The sequence below is a fragment of the Cinclus cinclus genome, chromosome Z (genome assembly GCF_963662255.1).
Source record: "Cinclus cinclus chromosome Z, bCinCin1.1, whole genome shotgun sequence".
Taxonomy (NCBI): Eukaryota; Metazoa; Chordata; class Aves; order Passeriformes; family Cinclidae; genus Cinclus; species Cinclus cinclus.
The window spans coordinates 58,283,974-58,309,047 of record NC_085084.1 but is presented as its reverse complement, the minus strand read 5'-3'; the positions used below and the strand labels follow the sequence as shown (position 1 = coordinate 58,309,047).

Genomic DNA, 25,074 nt, shown 5'->3' with positions numbered 1-25,074 from the left:
GGACATCTTCTTAACACAGAAATGTTCCTGGCTAATCTAGACTATGTGAACATAGAATTTTTTCACAATTATTAATCCCTTGTATGATATCCTGTTTATGACAGATGATTTTTTTTCTGCAATCACCTGTTTTGTTGGATTAAAAGTTGCCTTGACCTATCACATTTCTTGTGAAGAATAAAGTTCTCTGTAATATGTCAAGAACACAGCCAGAAGCAGCATTACTTGGCCAAAATGCAATGAGTTGGCTCATATAATAGAATCACAGAATGGCCTGGGTTGAAATGAGCGATAAAAAATATCTAGCTCCTATACCTGCCATGGGCAGCACCACCTTTCACTAGACCAGGTTGCTTAGAATTCCATCCAAACTTACAATGAATACTTCCAGGGATGGAAAATCAACAGCTGCTGTGAACAACCTGTTCTAATGCCTCACTATCTAATTTAAACCTCCTGTCTTTCAGTTGGAAACCATTCCCCCTTATCCTGTCATTACCTGCCCTTGTAAAATGTCTCTCTACACCTTTCTTGCAGACTCTTTTGCAGACTGGAAGGCTGCAATGAGGTCACTTCAAAGCCTTCTGGTCAAACAAACCAAATTCTCTCAGCTGTCCCTAACAGGAGAGGTGCTCCATCCATCTCATCATCTTGGTATCCCTCCTCTGGACTCACTCCAGCAGGTCCATGTCCTTTCTGTGCTGGGACCCCAGAGGTGGCTGCAGCACTGCAGGTGGGGTCTCGCTAGAGCAGAGCAGAGAGTGAGGGCTTCTCCCTGCTGGCCATACTACTTTGCATACAGTCCAGGACATGTTTGGCTTTCTGGGCAGTGAGTGCACATTTCTAGGTCATGTCCAGCACACCCAATTTGCCTTACCAGTCAAAATTAACCTGAGTTATCTGAATTTCTGCGTTAAAAGTTGTAAAATGAATTGCTGTGTCAGCAGATCTCTAGAAGCAGTGACTAATGTAAACAACAGTTGCAGAAAGCTGACATCTACTTCTTCCATTAGCATTACTGAATGGCCTATTCTGTACAACATCCCATGATGAAGGATTTATTTTGGCTTCAAGATCAGTTGTTCAAAGCTAAAGAAAAGTAAACTATTCTTATACCCTAACCAGACTGTGAACACTAAATTAGAAAAAGTCTGCATATTGACAAGACCAGCTGAAAACAAACCCCCACATCTTAAATTGCATACCTTCCGCCTTGAGTAGATGTATTTCATGTTCACACACCTGATTTAGTAAGGAAGAAGCATAAATAGAAAATAAAATCATCTCCAGAGCCCTACTTACCTATAGCAGTTAGCAATGAGCTCATAGGGGAGCACAGGCAGAATATCCTTAAGGCTTTAACTTGTCATTACTCTGCAAGCTGAGTAACAGCAGAGATGGCTCCAATTTATCCAGGTGTTTGATAACCTCTAGAAAACCTTACTGATCCCAGATCTGCTATCTGCCTTTGGTACTTCTGATCAAATTGTGTAACTGAGAAGATAGCAGTCACACACCTGGGAAAACTGTATTAGGGTACACAAAATTGCCCTTATATACTGAGAGCTTATTTAACAAAATACTGGAACAACTCCCTCATAGTAGACCATTTCTCTCCCCATCTTACAGCTGTTTTTCCTTATCGTTATACTCACCAGCTTGATTTTTGATAAAATACCTTTCTGAGATAAAAAGGCTAATAAGACATCTCAGAACTTGTCTCAAACATTACATTTATGTAAGAGAGAATCTTAAAATAGTCTGCTACTTCATACAGTGCATTGATTCATAAAATTTACCAGTATGTTCTAATTGTATTCAGTTGCTATTATATTATGTGAAAAAAGATAGCATGACTGAGGAGTCAGTCATATAAACATATAGTCAGGCAAACATTCTACTGCTCAAGAATTTAAAAAAAAAAAGAGACATTACCTTCACCTTGCTTGTGGATTCACAATCTTGTAATCTGAAAAGTAAGCACACATAAAACAGGAAACAGGACCCAGAAAAATACTGTGGAAACAAAACAAAACAATCTCTACATTTTCTCATCAGAGAACGAGAATTAGTTTCTTTTTCTGTCTGTGCCATTTCTTTTTCCCCAGCTGCCAGGACAAGAATATCTCCTTTCATTTGATGAAGTTAAGTATGACAAAAAAACCACATATTTAGGGAGGATGAAAGTCACATTAACAGCAGATTGAAAATTTTTGCCAAATTCAGCTTAGATTCCACTGTCTTAAACATGCTTGCATCTAGGCAAAATCAAAGTCTGTAGTTCAATAAGACAATAAAGTAGTCATAATTGGTTCTCAAACATTGTTTAAATGGTGAGCAGTATCTTATAAGAATAAGTATTTTTTATGTAGTGTAATTCCAACTTGTTGTCCCCGTGTGTAAACCTGGCATAAAGAGCACTGATGAAGGAAAAAAATTCTGGGAGGAAACATAAAGAAAAGAAGAGAAAAAAGAGGTAACTGTAAGAAAGGAAGGAGAAAAGTGCAAAGATAAACACTTGAGAGAGAGAGAATAAAGAGAAGAACACAAATTTGATTAGAGGAAAGAAAGTGGAGGACAAAAAAATAAGTTATTGGAAATTCTACTAATTGAACAGTCATAAAATTTTCCTGGTGTGTAGCTGTGATTTATACAGAATTTTCAGGGCAAGACCTGCTTTTCAAAGGCCCACAATATTCACCGCCTAAACAGATTTCCTTTCTAGCCGAACAGCATATTCCAAATTTAAACATATATTACATGTATGTAATATAGACCATTCTTTGAAGAGTGGCTTGACTTGAGTCTTATTTGAAGGAAAAAAACATTGTCAGATATTTAAAGATGGGTTAAGTCACATTTGACATAGGAGCACTATTACCATAGGAAGAACAGGAAAATTCTCTAAGAAATCAGGCTTCAGTTCAGAATTCTGGGATTTCTCCACTGAACAAAAGATGTTTGACCACATCCAGGAAGCTGTGTAACAGGCCAGGAAGAGCCAAAACTAGAAAACAAATCATCTTACTACAGGCACACACGAAGATAAGGGGATGCCAGATTGCCAACAGGTCAACACCCCAGAATGAATGCTTAACAACTGAGAACACTTCAGAGTACCAGAGAAATCCATTCTGTGCATGGTTATCTTCAATAGTCTTTTGAATGTCTTCACTAATGAGTATGTTTACAAAATCTGCAGCTGACACAAAACTAGTGGGAGTTGGTGAGCACTGCAGAAGAGAGGATTAGAACTGAAATGGATGTTGAGAAATTGCAGAGGCTCAGAAACTATTAAGATAAAACTTTAAAAAAAAAAATGTAGAGTGTTATTCTTGTAAAGTAATACATATAAAACCTGGGATTATTTGCTTAGGAAGCACAATGGCAGCCTGAAAAGAACACAAAGAGATAACACTGTGTGCTTCTCCTCTCCTGTAAAATATGACATCACACCAAATTCTAGAACTTTAGAGACTACAAATTAACAGGTCCTTGCCCCAGCAGGATCCCCCGGAGCATGGTAGTCAGAATTTTGTCTAGACTGCTTCTGAGTACTTCAGGGAGACTTCACAACTGCTCTGGGCAGCCTGCTCCAATGCTCAATTAGTGCAGAATTTCTTCCATATGTTCAAGTAGATGTTTCTGCCTATTACTGAGCGTTACTCTGAAGAACTTGGCTCCATCCTTGTGATGTCCACCCACCAGATATTTGCACATATTAATGTCATCTTCTCTCAGTCTTCTCCAGACTGAACAGGCGCTGTCCCTCAGTCTTTTTGCACGACTGGGATGCTCCAGCCCCCATCTATGCTGCCCTCTGCTGGACATGCTCCGGGAGATACATGCCTCTCTTGTCCCGAGGAGCCCAGAACTGGACACATGAATTCAGACAGTTCCTCTCTGCCCACCTCTTCAACCTGTTGAAATCCTTCTGAAGGGTTGCACAGCTATCTGGGGCATCAGCCACTCCTTCCCCAGCTTTGTGTTGTCAGTGGACTTGTTGAGGAGGCATCTGCCCCTTCATCCAAGTCACTGATGAGCAAGTTATTAGACCAGTACTGAACCCTCGGGGACACCACTAGAGAGAGGCCTCCAATGAGACCCTGTGCCACTGATTACAACCCTCAGGGATCTATGGTTCAAGCTCAGGAAATATGGGCTGGATGATTTGACAGTGAGGTTGTGGTGAGAACTGGTACCTCACTGTCCACTCACCCAGCCCATACTCCCAGAGCTTGCCTATGAAAATAACTCTAGAGACAGTGTCAAAAGCCTTGCTCTAAGTCCAGGTAAACATTCACTTATCTTCCCTCTCATCCCCCCAGATAGTTGTCTCAGCATAGAGAGCAATCAGGTAGGTTGAGCATGCTGACTACTCTTTATCATCTTTGTGTCTACCATATGTGTGGAGGTAACCTCCAGGATGAAATGTTTTGTCACCTTTTCAGAGCTTAAGATGAGACCAATTGGTCAGTAGCTCCCTGAAATCTCTTTCTTACCCCCTTTGAAGACCAGGGTGGCACCTCTCCTGGCTGCCATGAACTTACAAAGATCTGAGAGAGGCCTAGCAATCATGCCTGCTAGTTCCTTCAGCACTCATAGGTGTGAAGAAACCCATCAGAGCCCATGGACTGGTGGATGGCAAGTTCACTTACTTCTTTATGACTTTCCTGGACACATGAAAAAAACATTTTTCTCTTGTTCTGGTTTTCATGCAGACGCTTCAGCATAAAGCCATCTTCTTGAAATGTTCTAGTTTTAGCCCCTTTTCACTGGCCACCCAGGCTAAAGCAGGTGGATTCTGCTAAGAACTGGCAGGAATGCTAAAAAATAGTATTTTCTGCTATTTCTGTTGCACTGAGTACAGTCATTTCTGGCAATTGGTAGCAAACACAGAAATAGCACCACTAACTGTTAGAGCAGGGGCTTTAAGGGGGTAATGGTGAGGCTGCTGTAAACATCTGCAGCTCCCTGATAGTAATGACCTCCTTTTGGTAGAAGTGTCCCTGCAAGAGTACCGCTGACCCATCAGTTTCTAAACAGACTTATTATGTTGGTATCATTCTCCACATGAACAAGCTTTAGTTCCACAACAACATATCTAGCTAGTCAAAAGATGTACCTCTATTTGTAATGGTACCTTATCTAGTTTGAAAATTTTACATGCTATTTTACCGTTAATGTCTCTCCAAACAATTAAAGTTAAGGGCCCACAGCTTTTTTTCCTTCTGCAATGTTAGATAAATTAATGGGGGAAACAAATCTATCCTATAGAGTGTGATTATTCATCATGTTTACATATTCATTATGCACAAAGCTTCAGCGACTTAGGTTTCATCTAGGGAAGCCTTACTGACCCTTCCAATTCAGGTTTTCATACCAGGTGAACATGCCTCCCTTGACAAAAAAAACCCCCTTGTTTCCCATCCTCTCAGTATAGATTACAATGAGATTCAATGATACTTCATCAAAACACAAAAAGAAAAAGCCTTCAGACTGACACCAGCAACAGACATGTACACACTCTTGCAAAATGAAATCAGCTGCTGCAACCTTCCCAAAATAATCATTAACTAAATATAGCTGCATCTCTTCCAGAGTCAAGAGAACTTTTTTCTTTTGCCTAAAAGATTAACTTCTGATTTCTTTTTCTTCTCTCTATGCTTTCTAACAAAAAGAATGACTTGACCTGGTTAAGAATGGTTTGAGTGTTGCTGAATCCAGCAAACAGCTGTGCCATCTTGAAAGAAAGCTGCCCCTCCATTACTTAATGTTTGTTTTCACCTCTGCAGAGAAAAAAGGCAAACAGTCCTCAGATTTACGCTAGGGGGTGGAGGAGGAAAAACAAACCACAAACGCAAATGACTGCCTAATGAGAGTTTCAGTACTAAGAAAAAATATAATAAAAAAGATCTCTTTACTCATTTCCATTAGCATAATTTCCCAAGAATGTTAACTACATTCTTTTATCTCTTAGACACCAGTTTGCAGCTTAAGACAAAGCTAAAACAAAATCTATAAATTATAAGTGGATCAAAAGATTTACATAATGACACAAGTAATTTTGTATATTAAGATGTGAGCAATCCAATTTCTTTGATTTTGCTCCCAAGTAAATACTTTTCACAGACAATGGTAACCTTAAAATATAGCCTTTTAAACTTACTTTATTGATACTTACTGTCGTCCAGCTAGCACTGATTGTTACACACTTACTTTTGGCATTTTGGTCATTTACATAAAAAATAAGATGAAGCTAACGATTAAGATGGAAAACTACAGGGACAATAGTAATTGGCATTGTCTTGCCAGCATCGCAAATTGGTGATTTGAACAACAAAAAGAGCTCCAAGCTAAACACCATGTAAACAATACCCACCGCTTTAAGACCACAAGGAGCATTTGGTACTCCCAGTACTACTTCAGGTCTTTAACTACTCCACCTGACCACAGCAGAGGAACTTCACATTAAATTGGTCACCTGAGCCTCTGTGGTAGGTACTGATTTTACTTAGGTACCTACGAATATTCTTTCTCCACAGTACAAAGTGAAATTTTATTTTCAGAATGGCAAATACAGCCCATGTGACAGGATCTTAAAAAAATGTAGCCACATGTACCACCACGTACGGTAGTCTGGCTGTATTTATTTTTCCCTCTACAATACGCATTCAAGAAAAAAAACAAACCCTCAGACAGGCAGCTCCATTATTTTAATGAAGTACTTAGTAAGTTGTTACACGAACAGGTATAGCTTGTAAAAAACACATGAGAGGTCTCCAGCCCTTGCAAACCAGGTAAACCAAAGCATTAAAAAAATTTGAAAAACAAAACAAAAAAACCCCACCAAAAGCCGGCACCAGCACACATAACTATAAAGCGTACTTCCAAACCAACTTTTAAAAACCTACTCAAACGGATTCAAGCAAGACGGAACAAACATAACTGCACTATTTTCCCTCCCAAGCCCACAGAAACAAGAGCTCCGCTGGGGTTCTCCACCCTGGTTCGGGCTATTCGCCGCTGCATCAGCGGCCGCCCCGGCCCAGCACCGCCAGGCGCTGCGGGCAGCCTGGGCGCCGCCGCGCAGCCGGAGCCTGCCCCACAGGCCGGGCCGCTGGGGTGGTCTCAGCAGCCCCCTCTCGTCCACGGCAGCACCCTCTGCTACCGGAGAGAGGGGACAGCGTCTGAGTTTTACCCCCACTGTTTTTTGTTGTTTTTTTTTTTTTTTTTAAGGGGGGGGGGAAGACACCCGCCCTGGGCACGCTCGCTCACTCGCTCACTCACTCACTCACTCACTCCAAACAGCCAGACACAGCTGATCCCAGGCCTGTCAGGCTGGCTCCTCCCCGCCCCTCCAAGCTGGGCAGAGGTACGGCGCAGTTCCAGCACCTTCTTCACCTCTTCCCCAAACTACTCCCGCCGAGTGCCGCCCGCGCACGGAAGGAGGTCCTGCCCCTCACGACTCGCCGCAGAGGCGAGCTGAGAGCGGCGCAGCAGCTGCGGCACCTGATGGGATCGCAAGCTGCCCGCCGCTGAGCGGCCAGCGACGGAGCCGAGAGCTCGCCCTGCGCACGGGTCCGCGGAGCGCAGCGCACCCCGCCCCGCGCGCCTGCACACCTCCGCCCCCCCGGCCTCCCGATGAGTGACAGCTGACCGGGCCAATAGAACTCCCCGTTCTACGCAGGGGGCGGGCACTCCCTTCCCGGTGGACCAATGGCAACAAAGCTGTCTGAGCAGTGCCGTCCGCGGAGGGGGGGCCGGAGGAGGGGCAGGAGTTTAGGAAGAGGAGGGAATGGCTGTCATCAATGAAGTCATGTTCGTAATCTAGTCCCTCGCTCCGGTCCTGGTCTCGGGTGACTCACTGAGCGGGGAGAGGAGCGACAGTCAGCACGGTGCTCCGCCCGGGCGGAAGGTAAATACAACTTGCAACTCGGTCCAAACCCGCCAGCTCCCCGTGCCCGGCACCATCCTTTATTGTCAGCGGCTGTGTCGGCTCGCACCGTGCCCACCTTCCCTCTCTCCATCGCTCCCGTTCCCCGCGCACGGCCCCGCCGGTCCCAGCCGCCGCTGTGCCACCTGCTTCCTCTCCCCATCTTCCCCGGCGTCCGACCCTCCCGAATATTTATATCCCCCAGTGGGTGGAGAGAAGAAAGTTTTGATCCGGTATTATTCTGGAATAATCACAATGCGCATCTCCGGAGTGGGAGCGACAGAACCCCCCCCCGGAGTCGCCGGTGGCTGACTCGTGAGTCAGCGGCGCTCTCGGTCTTGCCGCCCAGCGAGCGTGTCACGGGCTGCGGGCGAGGCGGCCGCGGGAGAAATAGATCCTTGGGGAGCGAGAGCCCACACGGACGGGCTGTGGGCGGCTCCGCCGCAGCTGCCGGGGGTCGCAGGGGGAAGTTCAGGCTGTCCGGACGCAGCAGAGCGCGGTGCGGTGGGGCTGTTTCTCCGCCCTGGCACACGCTGGCGCAGACCCAGCAGAGCAAGGGGAAGTGGGGAGGCATGGGGAGGGAGGAACATGGTGCATGGGGGAGCGGTCTCGCCTGCGAGGAGAGCAGCGGCATTCCCCGGGCAGAGCCGGGGAGGCCATGATCCGGATCATCTCGCTGTCTGCCTGTCACAAGCATTGCACACACCGGGGAGGGGGAAGAAGCGGGGCTGGGACTTAAGCCCGACAGGGCTGCGGCTCCTGTTGCTTTTCGGTCTCTTGTTTTTAAGTGTGCAGTCACTCCTGCTGTAAAGGTGTCGCGTTTTACTTCCCAAAATAGCTTGCATGTCGTGGTACTCCTCCCGTTTTCCCTGCAGAATTTCTTCCCCCTCCTCCTACCCACCTCCAAGCAGAGTAGCACAAAATATGCGCTTACAATTTTGGAATCGCCTGCCAAGCAAAAAAGCGTTTTATTTCCGGTGTGCGCGGAAATTTATTTTTTTTTAACCCGGCCGGGCGGGAGCGAGGATGCACGCGCGCGCGGATGCTCAGGTAGCTGCGGCTCGCCTGTCCCTATGTCGGGAGAGGGGACGGCGGTGTTTGGCACCTGGAAAAGTTCTGTGCCCAGCCGGAGGCGGAGGTGGGCGGTAGAGCCCTGCCGCAGCCAGCTGTCGGGCGGGGCCGGAGGGCAGCGGAGCCCGTCCCCGGGCCGCTGCGGGGCAGAAGCGGGAGGCGGCGGCGGGGGGAGGATAGGAGGGTGGGTGGCCTTTCTCGTCCCTCCGCCTGTGCAAGCGGCGGCGGATCAGGAAGTCACCGCCGCCACACACAGGCGCACAGACATGTTTGGTCGGCGTGACATGGTGGCGGTGGGGACGAGAGGCGGGGAGACGGGCCCAGCCCAGCCCTGAGGCATGACCCGGCCGCTCGCCCGCCCGTCCGCCTGCGGCCGAGGTACGGGGCCGAGCGCGGGCAGCGCCGTCAGCAGCGCACCCGCTGCTTCATGGAGGGGCGGGGGCAAGCGTCTGCGGGGCCGCATTTCCAGGCGGGGACGTTTTACAGCCTGTCGGCCGGGGAGAAAACTTTCCAAAAAGGCTGGAGAGGGAAAACAGGGCCCTGCTGGTTGTGCGCGCCCGCCCCGGCGCCTTCGCGGGGGAGGCGGCTGGCGGGCCGGCGCCGAGGCCTGCGCTCCGCCCGTCCTGCAGGGCCCGAGGGCAGAGAGCGGGGCTGCCAGGGAGGGAGGGAGGGAGGGAGCGGCCGCCCTTGCCCCGCCGTCCCCCGGGGCTCCCGGGTCGCGGGTCCTCCGCCGCGACTCTTCCTTGTGTCTGCGGTGCGTGCAATAATGGAGTTTCTTACGTTGTCTCCTCCCCTCTTAAATTTATAATGGTGGAACTACAAACTGCGTACGGCTGGAAAAGTTGCAGCTCTTCCAAACTCGATTTCAAGTTACAGTTTAACGATTGGCTAGGGTATTTTTTTGTTTTGTTTTGTTATGTTTTTTTTTTCCTGAGCGTGCGTAATGGTCAAGTAAAGGGAGTGTAGAAGTGTCTGCAGATTACAAACATCGTACCGAATTTGTCTTTCTTGGTATCTTCTTCTTATGTTTGATATTCAGACTTACCAAACTTTACATTAACGATATACTGAATATTTATATGAGTATGAATATGCAAGTAAATAACCAGCCGAAGTATTGAAGATAAAAAGTTGTTGGTTTTCCGGTTTTTTGTTTGGTGGGGTTTTTTACGGCTTTAAGTATTCTGCATGCTTTCAATGAAGAATTGATCTAGGGTTTTGTTCCGTTTGCATTCTCTCCGGTTTTGTTTTAACTTTCTGAAGTGTTAAGTGGTTTTAACAGTCCCTAAGACCTAAACGATAAACACTGTACCAGGATTTAATTCCTTTGGTAGTATACTACTTATTTGTTCGGGGTGGGGCAGTCTTCTCTGTGCAAGTTACTATTGTTGTGCAAATACGGGCACACTTTCTTTTTGGGAACCTAATTGGCCTATTACTGTCTCTGGCTTTGTTTCTTTTGTCCTTTTGTGATTACAGAGAAAAAGAGTAGTGTGCCAGAAGGATAGGCTTGTCTCAAGGCAGGTTTTTATGTATATATATATCAGTAATAGAAAGCAGAAAGACTGCATGCATAGTAAGCTTTCAAAATTTAGAGTGGTTAATACAGCATATGTGGACTTGCCAGAGGTGAGAGTAAATCTTCATTAAAAATATTATTTCTCTCATGAGTTATGTCTCAGCTTTAAGACTGGTATTTCTGTGGTGTTGCATGGAACGTGTGCCAAAAGAGTGTGTTCAAAGCAGTCTTAGATCTTTCCTTTTGTTCATTTCTGAAGCAGTCTATGAACATTTCTTGTCAAGTTTGAAAAGTGCTTTCACCAACACCTGAGGCTTGAAAATTGACAAGAGAAAAAGTCCTTCAGCTGGCATATTACATGTGTTCGTGACAAAGGTGTGTTTGAAATGACTATCTCCGGATATATTTTTCTCAGTTTTTGTTGAACTTTTGAAGCTAGGGTCAGAGTGTGCACAGTAGCACCTTAAAAAAATGCATGCACCTTCACCTCTGTTTTTGTCGTCCTGATGAGTAATATTGCTGTGAACTACAAGTCATCCTTACAGAAGGAAACTTCTCATTTTTTGTATGATTTAGAACATTTTTACATATTAGTCATGGAAATGTCTGTTATATTTCTGTGTTTCCTGCACCAAACATAGTTCTCTGTGTGTAATAGATGTTTTCTGGACCTCAAATACTTTTTGGACTTCACCAGATTAGATTTAGGGGTTTTTTTGATTCTCTAGTGGAATAGTAAACACAACATCATGGTATAAAGATCACTTCTCATAAAGTTGACATATAACAAAAGCTCTAATTGGCATTAGAGGAAAGCTCTTATTTCCAAGATAAAATAAAGAAGGGTGAATAATAGAAGGAAACAAACCTTACTAAATACAGCTTTGATAGTTTGTAAATACAGTAGAATAGGAAAACTAACACTGAAAATGGTTTTCTTTGTTTCTGACACGTGTAAAGTCATTACTTACTAGGCATTAACATTTTCCTGTTTGTCTTCAGCTGGCAGTCGGTATTTCCCATTTGTCACTTAAGAGTTTGAGCACCCAGGTGGATCATTTAGTGGTGGGACATTGGAGAAAGTGTTAAAAATAAGTTTGTTTTTACAGAAAATATATGGTTTTCATATATATTTTCATTGATATTTTACCATGAGTAACTTGTATTTAAAGCAATCTTCTTCCTCCATTTTTTTTCCCTGTTTAAGTATAGCCAAGGCCTGTTAGTGATATGGTTCATTCCTTTCCTTCTGCCAGCAGCTCCCATGGCTTTTTATTTAGAAATGAATGAAAAGACAGTGTTCAGTAACTGTGATTAACACCTCTAGTAAAGCTCACAGTATGAAAACTTAATCCATGACCATTCACTAGTGTCCTGTATCAGTTTTCTGTGCCTGAAGTTTACAGTGGAATCTCCATATATAGCAAAGGTGGGATTGATCTTGGATATTGTCTGATGACAATTAAACTTTTGACTGCAGCTATCTGGTCTTCAGTTTTCCTGAAGGCTCCTGTCTTCTGCAGCAAAGCATCAGAAAGGATCATATGTCTGTGCTGTAGTGTCTTCGCAGTAGTCTGGCAGCATAGCTTAGCCTACTCTGTGTGCACTCTGATTTGTAATTATGCCTTTTGATAGTCTGGAGTACTTTCAGTTCCCAGCTGTTAACAAGTAATTTTTCCTGCTGATGTTAGTTTTTCCTGAGAGAGTAGGCTGTAAGCTAAAGCAGTTGAAAAAGTTGAACTTTGTGTAAAGCTGAAACATATATGCAGTAGGAGTAAGAATTTCTACAAGAATATTTCAAGGTGAGGAGTAGTTACTATCATCCTGAAGTAAATTGTCTCTTGTAATACATGACTCCACAACGAAGTTTCTGGTGTAAGCATTTCACCTGTTTTGCGAGCTCTACAGAGATGCCTGCAACAGTTTCTGGTAGAGAGCTAGACATGCAGCTAGAATAGTGTTGCAGAGGTTTCTTCTTCTGGCCTAGGTGTCTGGTTAAGTAATTAGGGTTCAGTGTTTCTGGTTCTGTGGCTTGTATTTTGAACTACTAATTTCAAGTTACACTGACATTGCATACATGAGTGTACAAAGGCTGGATCTCAGCTGTTAGCGTGTTTGGCTTCTCTTACTTGAACTAGTAACTCTGATATATGTTGAACATTCCAATCTTCTCACAGATTTTTTTGTTGTTTCATGTAAACCTGTTTATTGATTAAATTGTCATTTAATCAAATGACAATAGTTAAATCATGATAATCATGGTAAATCATGGTAATCCATAGTGTCCTGTGAAGTTGTACAATATAAAACACCGCTTTGCTTCTAAGTATCATAGGTTATTTTGTGATGATGAGCTGCTATCATTACTAATCAGCTCTTCTACTTTGAGCATATTAATTTGATTATAGTTAGCAGATTATGCAAGTAAATACAAATCATTGACAGTATAATTTCATGTTTTCTATGGTAGTATAATAAAGATAACTCCTTTAGCCAGTAGCATATCCCAGGTTTACAATTTATCTTTTAAAAGCCATCTGTTTGAATTACGACTGCAGTTAGAAATGTTCGGGGAGAAGTAGATTATAACTATTTCTGTTGTGAAGACAAAGTTGCAGTCAGCTTTGCAGTATTTGTGTGGCTGTTGTGTGGATCCGTATTTCATCACATCTAAGCAGTATAGTTTCCTTACTTCCCACTGTATATCCAAGGCAGGAGATGTGGCCAGAACATCCTGGCTTAGGTTCAGTTTAGGTTGAGAGGAAAGGCAGAAGTTATATTGGATGGTGAAGGGAACTAGCTGGAAGAATTATAAGTACTTACTCCTCCATCTGTTCTTAGACTTGGTGTGTGCCCTGTCAGAGCAGTCTGTAATTCCTGGATCTTTTTGGATGTACAGCTGGTCTTGAATTCCAAAGTAATGCAAATGGTTTTTTACCTGCTGTGTTTTTGTTTGGGATCTGCTAATACTTCCTCATGTGAAAAAAAATCCCTGCCTTTGTTACCTTTGGGCTTGTAGCAGGTTTATACCAAATGTGCATAATAGAAACATTGAACTGATGGAGACTGTATTGTACAGTGAATTAGTTACGTCTGCAAAACTTTCTAGGTGTACGTGAAATGACAGTGGGGAAACATTCATGCTTAGAGACTGTTATTTCAAATTGTTTACAGTGAGATATTCACTGTCCTTAAACCACATGATCTAGAAATAGTTGAGCAGAGATCCTAAGTCTCTCTTAATCTTCAGATCTTGATTTTGTGGGTTTTCTTTGTATTTGGATCTGGCTGAAGTTGCTCTGATATATGATAGATGCCTTTTTTATTTCCTTATCTTAGCTCTGATTGTGTCCAGGAGAGGTGGAAAAAATCTCTGAGACCACAAGAAGAACCATGTGTTTTGCCATAACTAATTCAGTTGCCAGTAGTTCATTGGGGCTGTTCACTAAAGAGAATTGGTCATGTTAATGTAAATAGATCTAGGAGGTGGCATGGGATTACAGTTCAGGAAAAAACCCCATCCTATTTGAAGTCATGGGAATAGTGCTACTCCAGTTAGTGTTTTGAGGAAATTGTAACATTGGATGCTTGAAAAACAATTAAACAACATGTAATGTGTTCAAGAATCAGGGCCAAGAGCCTTATCGTTTGGAACAATAAGATGGTATTTTAATTTTTTTTTTTTCATTTTACTATAGTCTTGTAATTTGTTGGAAACATTTCCTTTTTTTTTTTTTTTTTTTTTTTTTTTGCCCCTCCCTCCCCCTTGCTTTTTAATTCTTAACAGGCTCTACTCATTAAAAAGCAGTCCTAAGAAATAGGTCAACACTGGCTTTTGGCAGCGAGTTGGCTTCATACTGCTTTTTTCATTGCAGGCACCAGAACGTAGCCAAAATAATACCAATACTATCTGCATGGAACTTGGCCACAGTTGGACCTGTTGTATTTTTGTAGATTTTTGCTGTGACTTTAATGAGACTTGTAAGGGCCTAAATGAATTAGGTATCTAGCTTTTACTGAATTTTAATGAGAGCAGGGTGTCTTAATATCTCGGGGGGGGGTGTGGTTAATGCAATCTCAGTCTTAATAAATGAAAACTAAGCAATTTTTGAAACATGCTAAACTATAAACTTTTTAACAGGTCAGTTCTGAGAGGAGATACTTTGCTGGAAGGGCCATACTGTGTTCTGGTTTAGGTCAGTTGCATTTTTAAAATTTTGTGGACTGCTGTTGCCTGAGAAAATTGCTTTGTCTCTTTATTTCTGTGACTCTTCAGACAGGATTTATAAGTTGCATTTAAGTAGTATTTTCAAATACTCGTTTCCCATTATAGATTTTATAGATTACTTTTTTTCCCCCTTGTTCGACATACAAAATGTCCGAATATAAATGTGTTTAAGGCAATTCCCACTTTTGTGAGATGAGGTGAATGCATCTTCACTCAAAGAAAAGTGATGCAGGGATTTGGTCTAGTGTAAGTGTAGTTACTGTTTTTCATAGTTTGGACACTTGCTATCCTATCAAAAGAATTCTAAATTTTTCAGATTTGCATACAGGATATGTTTAATGTATTTGTGAATGGCAGTATAACTAATGGACCTGAGATTGGACCTACTTTTTATGAGAACTGCGAGTGGAATTTGAAATAGGATGAATAGGTGAATAGAGAGGAAGATTTTAATACCTGTTCGAATGCATGGGTATAGTAGATGTCTTTTGTGAAATAAGATATTTTACGATACTGTATACTGATAGTACTTCTGTAATTTATTGTATTATGGTTCTGTATACATTCTTCTGGATGGTGATTGTGGTGCTAGGTATCTGCTTTGTTAAACGGATTGAATTTTGCTTATAGTGCATATAGCGACTCAGTTGTGAGAGTGTAAGTCCTAGATTTTGCAATTTAGTGATTGACGCATGTAAGAACTATTTTTTATGTGGAAGTGTATGTTGTCCTTCATACAAAACATAGGTCTCTTAGAGGAAGCTATGGTGTTTGCAGTTGTGAACATTTGATAACTTGATGCCTTTTGTGGTCATGTTGTGGGGCTGTACAGGACTAATTGGTGACTGTAGAGTTTTGAACTGAGAAGCTTCATAGGCATCTCTGTGTTCTACCTTGCAAGGAAACAGGATCCCAAGGTAACAAGTCATGGAATCACAGAATATCCTGAACTGGAAGTCACTTGAAACGATCATTGTGTCCAACTCCTGTGGCTTCACAGGCCATCTGAAGAACCACACCATGGGCCAGAGAACTTTGTCAGGCTTGGTGGCATGACCAATTTCTTGAGGAGCCCATTCCAACAGCCCTCTGGGTGGAGAACCTTCTCCTGATATCCAGCCTAAAACTCTTGTGACAGAACTTTGGGTCATTCCCTTAGGTCTAGTTAGTGGTCCCCACAGAGAAGAGATACAGTGGCAGTGTCAGTCTGTCCCTCCTCTTTACCTCATGAGGAAGTTGTAGACTGCAGTGAGGTCTTCCCTCCTCCGTCTTATCTTCTCCAGGCTGAAGAAGCCAAATTACCTCAGCTGCTCCTTGGTGCTTCTGGTTTGGGCCTTCCGCTATCTTTTGGCCTTCCTTTGGACACTCTCTAATAGCTTAATGTCTTTCTTACAGGGTGGCACCCAGAAGTGCCCCCAGCACTGGAGGTGAGGCTGCCCCAGCGCAGAGCAGAGCAGGACAATCCCCTCCCTTGCCTGGCTGGTGATGCTGTCCCTGATGCCCCCAGGGCAGGGTTGGCCCTTCTGGCTGCCAGGGCACTGCTGAGCCATGTTCCACTTGCCACAGACCAGGAAACCCAGGTCCCTTTCTGTGGCACTGCTTTCCAGCAGCTCATTCCTCAGTCTGTCTGTACATCCAGGGTCACCCTATGCCAGGTGCAGAATTTGGCATTTGTTAAACTTCATATGGTTGGTGATTGTCCAGTCTTCTAATTTTTCTAAGTTTCTCTGTAGGGCCTCCTTGCCTTCACGGGAGCCAAGAGCTCCTCCCACTTTTGTATCATCTGTGAACTTAGTATCCTTTCAAGTCCTCTGTCCAAGTCTTTTAAGAAGGTAAGCAGCATGCCCTTCCAGCCCAGAAAGCCAGGTGCTGTGTGTCCTGTGTTGCATCAAAAGAAATGTGGCCCTCAGAGTGAGGGAGCTGGTTCTTCCCCTCTACTCTTCCCTCATGAGACCCTACCTGGAATGCTGTGTCTGGGTGTGGGGTTCCCAGCACAAGTAGGACATGGACCTGTTGGAGTGGGTCCAGAAGATGGCTTTGAAGCTGAAGAGGGTTAGATAGAGCACCTTTCCAGTGATAAAAGGCTGAGAGAGCAGGAGTTTTCAGCGTGGATAGGAGGGTATTTCAGGGAGACCCCATTTTGGCCTTTGACTACGTGAAGGGGCCTTATAAAATTGAAGGAGAGGGACTTTTTGTATGGGCACCCAGTGGCAGAACAAAGAGCAGTGGTTTTACACTTAAATAAGGTGTATTTAGATTAGTTGTCAGGAAGAAATTCTTTATGGTGGGGGTGGTGAACCACAGGCACAGGTTGACCTGTTGAGGATTGAAGATTTCTATTCCTGCAAGTGTTCAAGGCCAGGTTGAACTGTGCTCGGAAAAACCTGATCCAGTGGAAGGGGTACCTGCGCATGGCAAAGGAGTTGGAACTAGAGGATCTTAAAAGTTCCTTCCAACCCACACCATTCTGTGATAACAGTGTTTAAGAGCACTGGCCCTAAAGAGGGGCCCTGTGGAGTCCCATTAGTGAGTGACAGGTCACCAGCCTGATGCCATCCCATTCACTGTAGCCCTTTGTGCTCAGCCCATCAGCCACCTGATCACCTGTTACGTGGTGTGTTTGTCCAGTTGTGTGCTGGACATTTTGTCCACAAGAATACTGTGAGAGACAGTATTGAAACCTTTACTGAAATCCAAAAGGATTACATCAGTGGGCTTCCCTTGATCAAGTAGGTGGGTTGCTCTGTCATAAAAGTATTTGGACAAGCAGGACAACCTATGTTGGCTGTGACCGATGACTGCATTGTCCTTCAGGTGTTTTTCAATACCTCCCAGAATAGTATTCTCCATAATTTTGCCAGTCACTGAAGTGAGACTGCCAGGCCTGGAGTTTCCAGGCTCATCCGTCTTGCTCTTCTGGAAAACTGGAACATCAGCCAGCTTCAAGTCAACTGGGACCTATCTGGATTCCCAAGTTCATTTCAAAAACATTGAGAGCAGTTCATGATGACATCAGCCAGCTTTTTGAGTATTCTCAGCTGAATTCCATTGGGCCCTACAGATTTACAGGGAACTGAGACTTGATCATTGTCACAGCCACTGTCCTTCAGCTCAGGGCACTGGGACCCCTTAATCCGTCCCTGGCATTGAGGACAGAGGCAAAAGCATTAAACATCTCTGCCATGTATGTCCATGTCCCTGTTTGTGAGGTGGCCATCCCCATCCTGTAACAGGACAATGTTATTTCTCCATTGTCTTTTGCTATTAATGCATTTTAAACCCCTCTTTTTCTTGTCCCCCTTAATTGCAGCCAGCTTCAACTCCAGCTGAGCTTCAGCCTGACAGATTTTCTCCCTGCAGTGGTGAGCAGCATGTCTGTGTTCCTCCCACATCACCTGACCTTGCTTCTGCTGAGCCTACCCCTTCCTTTTTAGTTCTACCTCCCAAGGAAGATTCCTGCTCAGCCAAGCCATCCTCTGCCTCACCTGCTCGACATTGTGGAATTGTCTCCTCCTGTGTCTTTAGAAGATGGTGCTTAAAACGTGACCAGCCCTGACAGACCCCAGCACCTGTGGAAGCATTTTCCCAGGGTAGCTTGCACACTAACTCCCTGAGCAATCTGAAGTCTGCTCTCCTCACATCCAGAGTTGAGGTTTTGCTGGTGCCTTTCTTTCTGTCAGAGATTTTAAGCTTGATTACTTTGTGGACACTGAGACCAAGAATGCCACCAATCACCATGTCACTTATGAGAAAGGGCTGTGTTAACGAGCATGAAATCAAGGAGAGCATTTTTCCTAATCAGCTCTCTTAGTTCTTGAACCATGAAGTTGAATCCGGATGGTTTAAGAATTTCCTGGAATTGATTGTGCCAGCTGTGTTGTGTCCCCAGTTAACATCTGGCAGGTTGAATTACTCCATTTAGAGAAATATGAAGGTGTTACTTGAGGAATTCATTTCATTGTTGTGCCTGTATGATCTGTAGCGGCCTCCCATGATGGCACCTGTATTATTTGTTTATACTAGAGGGTCTCAATCCTGTTGTTGCCAGTTGTAAGTCCCATACGTTCTTGTCCCTCTATTATAAATGATGCTATACCCCTGCTTTGCCTGCACTGGCTATCCCTCCTGAAGAGCCTGTAAGCATTCAGCATGGCACACCAGTCACAGGGCTCATCCCACTGAGTTTTGTTTATGCCAGTGATGTCATATTTCTGGCACTAGGTCAAAGCTTCCCCTTGCTCCTTTCTCATGCTGTATAGTTCACTGTAGCCTACATCTCATGGAGCAAATTGGGTGATCCCAGTTGCTCAAGTTCTGGTGTGCCATCCCATTGCCTATCACTGGCAAGCCTGGTTTTATCCCTTCCTGTATTCCAATCTAGTTTAAAGCTCTGTCAGTGAGCCATGCTAGCTTTTGTGGTAGAACCCTTTTTCCACGCTGTGAAAGGTACATCCCTTCAGGTATCAGGACACCAACTGTTGTATAGACCATGCCATGATTAAAAAAATAATAAAAAATAAAGCTAGCAGATTCTGCTGATGATGCCCAATTTTGGAACCACGTGCCCCTGGGAAGCAGCGCACTTCTCTGTGGCTTGGGTCTGGTCTGCATAGCAGGCCTTCGGTTCCCTTAAGAAGGGAGTCACCTTATCAACTACCCTTCCTTTTTGATTAACAGGGGCAGTTGTGATGAAGGTGGCAAGCTGTCTTGCTCCAGATGGTTCCTCTGTTCCCTGGCCCAGAAGTGCCTTTGTCTACCTCATCAGTTGACTGTCTTGCCCTTTCCTGTGCATCATACTTCTTGTAAATGGTGCCAGTCCTATTTGTCATCTTCAAGTTTTCAGGAGGAAGAGTGTTCTGCCTAGTGTGGCCAGTTACCTGCTTCCAGTGATTGTGTTCGAGAGACCTCTGCCTTCTTGGTAGGGTTCTGAGTCCACCTGCATCTTCTCCTCAGTGGAGGTTTGAGACTTCTGAGACTCTTTAAGAATAGCCTGTCAGTCTCTCATTCATTTCACAAGTACTGCACAGGCTGTTCACTTCACCCATGACTCCTTAACCAGGCAATAGCTCACTTACAATAACGCATCTTCTGTGAGGGATGGTGGTCAGCTCCAGCCTTACAGAGAGGCATTAGGCACTCCTGGCAGCCTGAGTCCTGAAGAGCTGCATCTACTGTTCGACAGTCTAGCTGGCTGGAGGCTTCTGACATGGCTGATGTAGTGACTTCAGGGGGAATGAGCTCTGTGGTGTGTCAAAACCATACCTGAGGGAGCATAAAACTAATCTCTTCTCCAACTATACCGGGTCTGTTCACTGCCTCTGTTGGCTGTTCCCAAATGGAAGCTCCCAGCTGCCAGTGTGCCCTGGTCATGTTCACTAGGACACCATTTGAGGGAGTGGGAGCAGGCGGTGTCCTTGCTGGCTGCACTCACACTCAATCAGCTGCTCTAGAACAAGCTTCTGGTACCAGCTGGGTGTCAGCACTCCCCTGTGGTTCCCCTGGCTCCAGGCCTGCTTGCTGCAGTCCATGGCTCCACACTGGAACTGTTTATATTGGCAAGGGGTGATTTGGGGCAGTTAGGCTGTGTTCTGGCCTGTCACTGGCACTACTGGCTCTGTCTGTGCCCAGTCAGCCACTCCAGGGCAGGCTGGTGGCTCCATATATGTGTCAGTGCTCTCGGTCCAGTGAAAAAATCCTTTTAATTCTTGTTTCACTGTATTACCATGAATTTTACAAGTACGAACTTCAGTCACAGCTGTTTAGGGAAAGATTTTTTTAACACGTAGGTGAGATGCCCGGCTCTGTTTCCTGCTTTTAGAACTGCTGTACTGTGCTTGGCCCACTTGATACATCTGGTGATAGTAAGTCAGTTCAGCTGCTGTTTCTGGTAGATGTTTTTCATAGCACACCAGCTGCTTTGTTCTGTGAGTACCGTACAAATGTCCAGAAACACATGGAATTAGCAGGGTCCTTATCTTTGTAGTGAACTTTTAGAAGGAAGATCAAGCTAATGGGCAATATTAAGGATTGTGTAAACATTTTCTGCTGATGATAGCTTGGATGTGTATGTATATATGTGCGTGTGTGTGTGTGTGTGTGTGTGTGTGTGAGAGAGAGACATCTGCCAGTAGATTTTATTAATTTTTTTCCATTCCCCTAATGTCACATAGAAATTGTGGTTTTGTTTTGTTTTTGTTATTAGAGCTATTCTGCTAATTGAAAAGGAGACAGAAAATAGATGTCCACGCCTACAGACCCTGGCACCATGCCTCATCCTGGTCCTTCCCCAGGACCAGGACCTTCACCTGGACCAATTCTGGGACCTAGCCCAGGACCAGGGCCATCTCCTGGCTCCGTTCACAGCATGATGGGGCCAAGTCCTGGTCCACCCAGTGTTCCACATCCAATGCCGGCAATGGGGCCTACAGATTATCCACAAGAAGGCATGCATCAAATTCATAAGGTAATAGTTTATTAAAAGTGAACCTTTTTTTCCTAGAGTTCTCTCCACTTATGAAAAGAGCTACTTAAAATATGTTTAGACCTGCTTAACTGCTCTGACACATCACCTGCAAAACTTCAATTACACTCTTACTTCTTTCTTTATCGCTGAAGATTATTAATGTATCAGATTAAACACAGCTTCCTCGTTCTTAGTAGACTGGTTTGAATTATAGTTAGTAATTTGGAAATGTTCATTTGTAAACTGTAGTTTTTCAATAAGACAGATGTTACTAGGGAGAAAAAAATGAATGATAGTGTTAAAACTTTAAGGCACACCATTCAAGCCATCCTTTTTTGTCTTTTTTCTTCTTCTTGTCTGTTTGGACATAGCATGTGTTTTTTCTTGGGTGGTTTTTAATTTTGCATGAAATTGTTCTTTTTCTTAAAAGAAAACAAAACTTTATCCACCTTAAGGAATTTGCATTACTAATTTGTTTACTCTTCCATTATGAAAATGTGGTTGAAAAATGTGGCTTTCAAGTTATTTTATAAGGACTCTGCATTACAAAGGAATATGAAACTGTGTCATGTAGAACATGTCAGTAATTGCACTTCAGGTGTTATTGTTATGCACTTAAAATTGTATGTGTGCTTAGACTGTCAATAATGCTTTTTGCTTTGAGGAAATACTTGCCTGTGTGGAAATTCCTTTGTGAGAAGAGCATCTTTATGTTTTGTCATTTTTGTTTGGTTGTATACCAGAGATTTAGAACCCAGAATAATTTCGGATGCACTGATGTTCTACTCAGAAATATGTAGCAGCAGCTGACAGAGCCAACATATTGAAAACGTTTTGTCAGCTATTGTTGATTCCACTTGGAATTGTTACATGCACATAGAGAAAAAAAGACAATAAAAACTCTTTTAAAGTAATAGAAACATGTTTTAATTTTTCTCTTGAAATGACATCTTCGTTCTGACACTCTCATATATGGATCAGTTACAGTCATTAAACAGTATCCAGTCAGTAGGGATGTGACATTACCATCTCTTACATGAAGAACGAAATAATTTTTTGATAACACACACATTAGCCGAAGTGAAGGGGGCTGTGATCCAGAATTCCATTTGTTCTGATCTGTTGTAATCTCTGAGGGATCAGTCTGTGCAGTAACTGTAACCTTTGCATTTGAATCTTGAGGTATCTGATTTAGCTGTTAGCCAGATGAGACATGTGCACTTGGCATTCTTTTATTTGTGGGGTCAATTACCACCCAGCTTTTCAGGACTCTGTCTCCACATTTCATAGCCAGGGTTCTAAGGTCCTTCATTCCTTTCGATTTTTCTTGTACCTCTAGAAGAAGAAGGTGGCACCAGGAATTTGCCATAGAATGGCTGAATGCTTCACACATTATGTTTTTAATTGATATATCCTGTTATATCAGGCAGTTAATACTGTGTTATAATTAGAAACAAATCAACAAATATCACCCCACAGCATTATTTCAGAGACTGTATAGGGCATCTCACAAGGTTCTGTGAGCCAGAGTATAAATCCTCCCATTGAGTGGCCTGGAAATCCTTTGAAAAATGGGCCACAAAGAGAATTGGATAGCCAGTTCAAAGATTATAATTCAGTATAGCTACAGTAAATTACTCTCCCCTTTTCTATACCTTGATTCTGATAATGGAATAAAGACTGTAATTTCACAACTCTTTATTTTAGTAGCAGGACCATTGCTATTTTCTTATAGGTTTCCACTTCAGAGGTTCCAGCATGTCTTCATATGTGTATGATTAAGATAAAAAATGAGTCTGTTGATCTGATACAGGTGAAAAAAAGAAAAAAAATGAAATAAAATCTTAGTTAATTTTTAGTCTATATCACGTTTTGGGTCTGCTTTTCTGTGCCACTCAAGAAATAGTGTATTGGGATAACTGTTGGAAGGATCTAAGAAATGTTGTAGAAGGGTGCCTCTAGATTATTTTGCAAATATTACTTGAGTGTTCAATATAATTAAAAAACCGGTCAGCCACCTGCAGCTGGACCAAATAAACTTTTTGTTTAGTGCTATATAAAATCTGTTGACTTTCAAGGCATGATATATCATAACGCTACTTTTTTAATGAAATGCAGTAAAAAATGGGGGATTGCACCGTAAGTGTCCCAGTTGCACAGTCGCTTTGTAGTGTACCCATGTCTGCAGTGCCGTGTAGTTCTTCCTTTTAAGATTCACATGCTTAAGTGAAACAACTTTATTCTGTGTTAGATGTTTGACTAGTTTACAAGTGATAATATAATGCAAACCACTTTAAAAATGCAAAACAATCAATAGCTAAAACAAATTTATTTAATAAATCATAATTCCTAAAATGTGTTTATTAAGAACTGTTAATGTGAAAACTAAAGATTGTATCTTACTTAGTAACCAGAAGACCTTTCCACAGGAAAGCTTACTTTTAGTTTACATAACGCAGTTTTGACAGAAACAATAAATTAACTACATTTCTTGATAGTTTCTGAAGGACTGTCAACCAAATTTCCAGGAAAATACTGGTCCAAATTCTACTGAAGTTATTTTGGATGCATCACAGCTATGTTTAAGGAGGAATACTTAAGAAGTCTGTCAGAGACACTGCTAAATGGACAGACCGTAATTGCCTCAGAGAGTCTTGTGAGAAAAAGTACTTGGAAGCTGGAAGATGTTAAAAGCAAGCATTGCTATCTTCCTTGCCCTAATCTTACTTTCCTTCTGCATCCACATAGAGGCTCCTCTGGAGGCAGAACAAGGTTAGTTGGTTTTGTTCTGAATTGATAAAGCCTTTGACACAGTCCCCCACAACACTCTTCTCTCAGACTGGAGAGATATGGTTTTTATGAATTAGATGGATGGGAACATGGTTGGACAGTCACATCTGGAGGGTAGTGGTCAATGGCTCAGAGTTCTGATGAACACCAGTGCCCAGCAGTCATTTGGGGTGGCCACCACAGGGGTCTGTATTGGGACCAGTGTTATTTAAGGTCTTCATTAATGACATAAGCAAAGGGACCGAGCAGGTTTACAGATGATATCAACCTGAGTGGTGCAGATATGTCTGAAAGATGGGATGCCATCCAGAGAGACCTGGACAAGTTTGAGAAGTGGGTCTGTGGGAGTCTCATATGTTTGAGCAAGGCCAAGTGCATGGTGCTGCAACTGGCTTGGGGCAACTCCAGGTATCAACCCAGGCTGTGGTGAACAGATCAGAGCAGCCCTGCTGAGAAGGACATGGGGATGCTGGTGGGTGAGAGGCTGGACGTGACCCAGAAAGCCAAATGTGTCCTGGGCTGCATCCAGAGCAGTGTGGGCAGCAGGGCCAGGGAGGGAGGGGATTCTGCTCCTCTGCTCTGCTCTGGTGAGACCCCACCTGCAGTGCTGCACCCACCTCTGGGGTCCCAGCACAGAAAAGACACGGACCTGCTGGAGTGAGTCCAGAGGAGGGACACCAAGATGATGAGATGGATGGAGCACCTCTCCTGTTAGGGACAGCTGAGAGAATTTGGTTTGTTCAGCCTGGAAAAGAGAAGGCTTTGAAATGACCTCATTGCAGTCTTCCAGTACCTGAAGGGAGTCTGCAAAAAAAGGTGTAGAGAGACTTTTTACAAGGGCAGATGGTGACAGGATAAGGGGGAATGGTTTCCAACTGAAAGACAGGAGATTTAGGTTAGATACTATGAAGAAATTCTTTCTTAGGAGAATAGTGCTGCACTAGAACAGGTTGCCCACAGTAGCTGTTGATTTTTCCATCCCTGAAAGTGTTCAAAACAAGTTTGGATGGGATTCTAAGCAACCTGGTCTAGAGACTGCCACTGCAAGGGGTTTGGAACTTGATGAT

The 25,074-nt window shown here is 43.6% G+C and overlaps 1 protein-coding gene across 2 annotated transcripts in view; it reads left to right on the top strand.

The window, feature by feature from the left end:
• The first annotated feature begins 7,790 nt into the window (after nucleotides 1–7,790).
• SMARCA2 (SWI/SNF related, matrix associated, actin dependent regulator of chromatin, subfamily a, member 2) overlaps nucleotides 7,791–25,074 on the top strand; it is a 112,230-nt gene continuing 94,946 nt past the window's right edge. For both annotated transcript variants that reach the window (XR_009934192.1, XM_062514089.1), the window contains exons 1-2: nucleotides 7,791–7,918; nucleotides 20,957–21,217. Coding sequence is in view for 1 of the 2 variants with exons in the window: in XM_062514089.1 (XP_062370073.1) it covers nucleotides 20,993–21,217 (225 nt within the window). In the remaining variant the exon portion in view is untranslated. The remainder of the gene's footprint in view (nucleotides 7,919–20,956; nucleotides 21,218–25,074) is intronic.